Source organism: Bufo bufo, chromosome 3, assembly GCF_905171765.1.
Source record: "Bufo bufo chromosome 3, aBufBuf1.1, whole genome shotgun sequence".
Taxonomy (NCBI): domain Eukaryota; kingdom Metazoa; phylum Chordata; class Amphibia; order Anura; family Bufonidae; genus Bufo; species Bufo bufo.
In genome coordinates this window covers 350,413,301-350,415,525 of record NC_053391.1, presented here as the reverse complement: position 1 = coordinate 350,415,525, position 2,225 = coordinate 350,413,301, and the positions used below count along the sequence as shown (strand labels likewise).

General features: G+C 38.2%; 1 protein-coding gene across 1 annotated transcript; it reads left to right on the top strand.

Moving 5' to 3' along the window:
• The first annotated feature begins 377 nt into the window (after positions 1-377).
• GJA9 (gap junction protein alpha 9) lies at positions 378-1,955 on the top strand. Its single transcript, XM_040421917.1, has one exon. The coding sequence runs from the start codon at positions 378-380 to the stop codon at positions 1,953-1,955; it is 1,578 nt and encodes a 525-aa protein (XP_040277851.1).
• Positions 1,956-2,225: the final 270 nt, after the last annotated feature.

Below are 2,225 nucleotides of genomic sequence, written 5' to 3'. Positions count from 1 at the left end.
CAGAACCTCACTATTTCTGGCCTTGGTGGTGAAACTGAGAAAGTTTAAAAAGATGATTGTTTTGATGTTTGAGTCATGTCAGACAACCCCTGATATAAAAAAGAAGGAAGATAACTTTCATTATGATATAAGCCCGTAAAAACATATTTTTTATATCAGCAAAAACGTAAGATTTCCATAAATATTAAAAAATTGGAAATTATATGAAAATGACTAAAACAATACAGAGATAAACATCTGTTTTACAGAGTGGACAGAGAACTCATACTCCTACAAATGTAACATTGCACTATTTTAGTTGACTTATTCCATGGAGCAATAATTTTGACTTTGGAATTATTTTTCTTGTCTAACAGTGTTGACATGGTGGACTAAAGATGGGAGACTGGAATTTCCTTGGGGTCATTCTGGAGGAAGTCCATATTCACTCGACAATAGTTGGAAAAATCTGGCTTACCATTCTTTTTGTATTCCGCATGCTGGTTTTGGGCGTAGCAGCTGAAGAAGTCTGGAATGATGAGCAATCACAGTTTGTATGCAATACAGACCAGCCTGGATGCAAAAATGTCTGCTATGACCAAGCATTTCCTATATCTTTAATTAGATATTGGGTTCTTCAAGTTATTTTTGTGTCTTCGCCATCACTGGTATACATGGGACATGCCATTTACAGATTAAGAGTTCTTGAGAAAGAAAGACACAGAAAGAAAGCTCAGCTGAAAGGCGAGCTCGAGGGTGTAGAGTATGAGTTTACAGAGGACCGCAAGAGACTAGAGCGCGAACTTAGACAACTGGAGCAAAGAAAACTCAATAAGGCTCCTCTCCGTGGTTCCCTCCTCTGCACTTATATCATACATATATTCACCAGATCTGGGGTTGAGGTTGGTTTTATGATTGGTCAGCATGTACTTTATGGAGTTCAAATGAATCCTCTCTACAAATGCCAAAGAGATCCTTGCCCCAATGTGGTTGACTGCTTTGTATCAAGACCTACTGAGAAGACAGTATTTATGCTCTTTATGCAGTGCATAGCAGGGGTTTCTTTATTTCTTAACATTTTGGAAATAGGTCATCTTGGCATGAAAAAGATAAGGAAAGGGTGTTTAGAAAAATATAAACTGAAAGATGAATTTGATGAATGTTATATGAATAAACCTCAGAAACATTCCACAGCTACTCATACATGTATTGGTATGTGTGCTAGCCCACAAAAGACCATACCTTCGGCGCCAAGCAACTACACATTGTTAATGGAAAAACAACATGACCCAACTGTATATCCAATCTTAAATCCGCCTTGTGGATTCCATTCCCCTGTAGATTTGCACCCAGATAACAGTAATACATGTATCCTTGATGAGCAGGAAACCAAATCTGCTAATGAGGTGAACTCGGCTAATACAGCAGAAAGCCATTGTCACAACAGCAGTTCTAATAATAATGAAAAGACAAGTAAAAGTCTTGTTTCTGACAATAAGCCAGCAAAAAAGCAACCACAGCGGAAAAGTGGTTTCATAAGAAGCACTTATTCAAGTGCTGAATATGTACCAAGTATACCAATGGGAACAATGAATGAGATACCATCTGAGGACAATGAGGAATTCTCCAGAACAAACTTTATGTGTTCTATAGCCAGCAATGCAGTCCGGAAATCTAGAAAGATCAGTGCTCCATGGCACAGTTCTAAAGTGGGTGAGAGAAGTGCATTCATCCAGGATTCAATATGCAGTACCAGAGGACGTTACAGCTTTAACTCTAATAGACCATGGGCACATTCAAAGTCTGACCTAAAACAAACCAGCCGGCCAGGCACGCCAGATACTATAGGAGAGCAGAGCCCAGAACGCAAGCAGTATAAAGAATGCGATGGCCCTATAACCTTCTCCCCAAATCGAAGGATGTCACTGACAAGTAATGCCAGTAGTCGACGTGTTAACACTGATCTGCAAATCTAACAGCCACTTTATCTACACACTATACAGAGAAAGGTACTGGTAATATATTCCATAATCTATACTTTTTAAATGGATACTGCATATAGGCTTTTTTTTCTTTATTAAAACAAACCTATAACCAACAGGGGTCTGTCCCTTATCTGCTAATGTTATGTGTTTAGGAGAACTTACTGTTTAAAGGCTATGTACACCTTTGGAGGCAATTTTTGTTTATGATTGCACTTCACTAATTTTTGGCTAAAAATCATATTTTCAATTGGCCTTTATTAT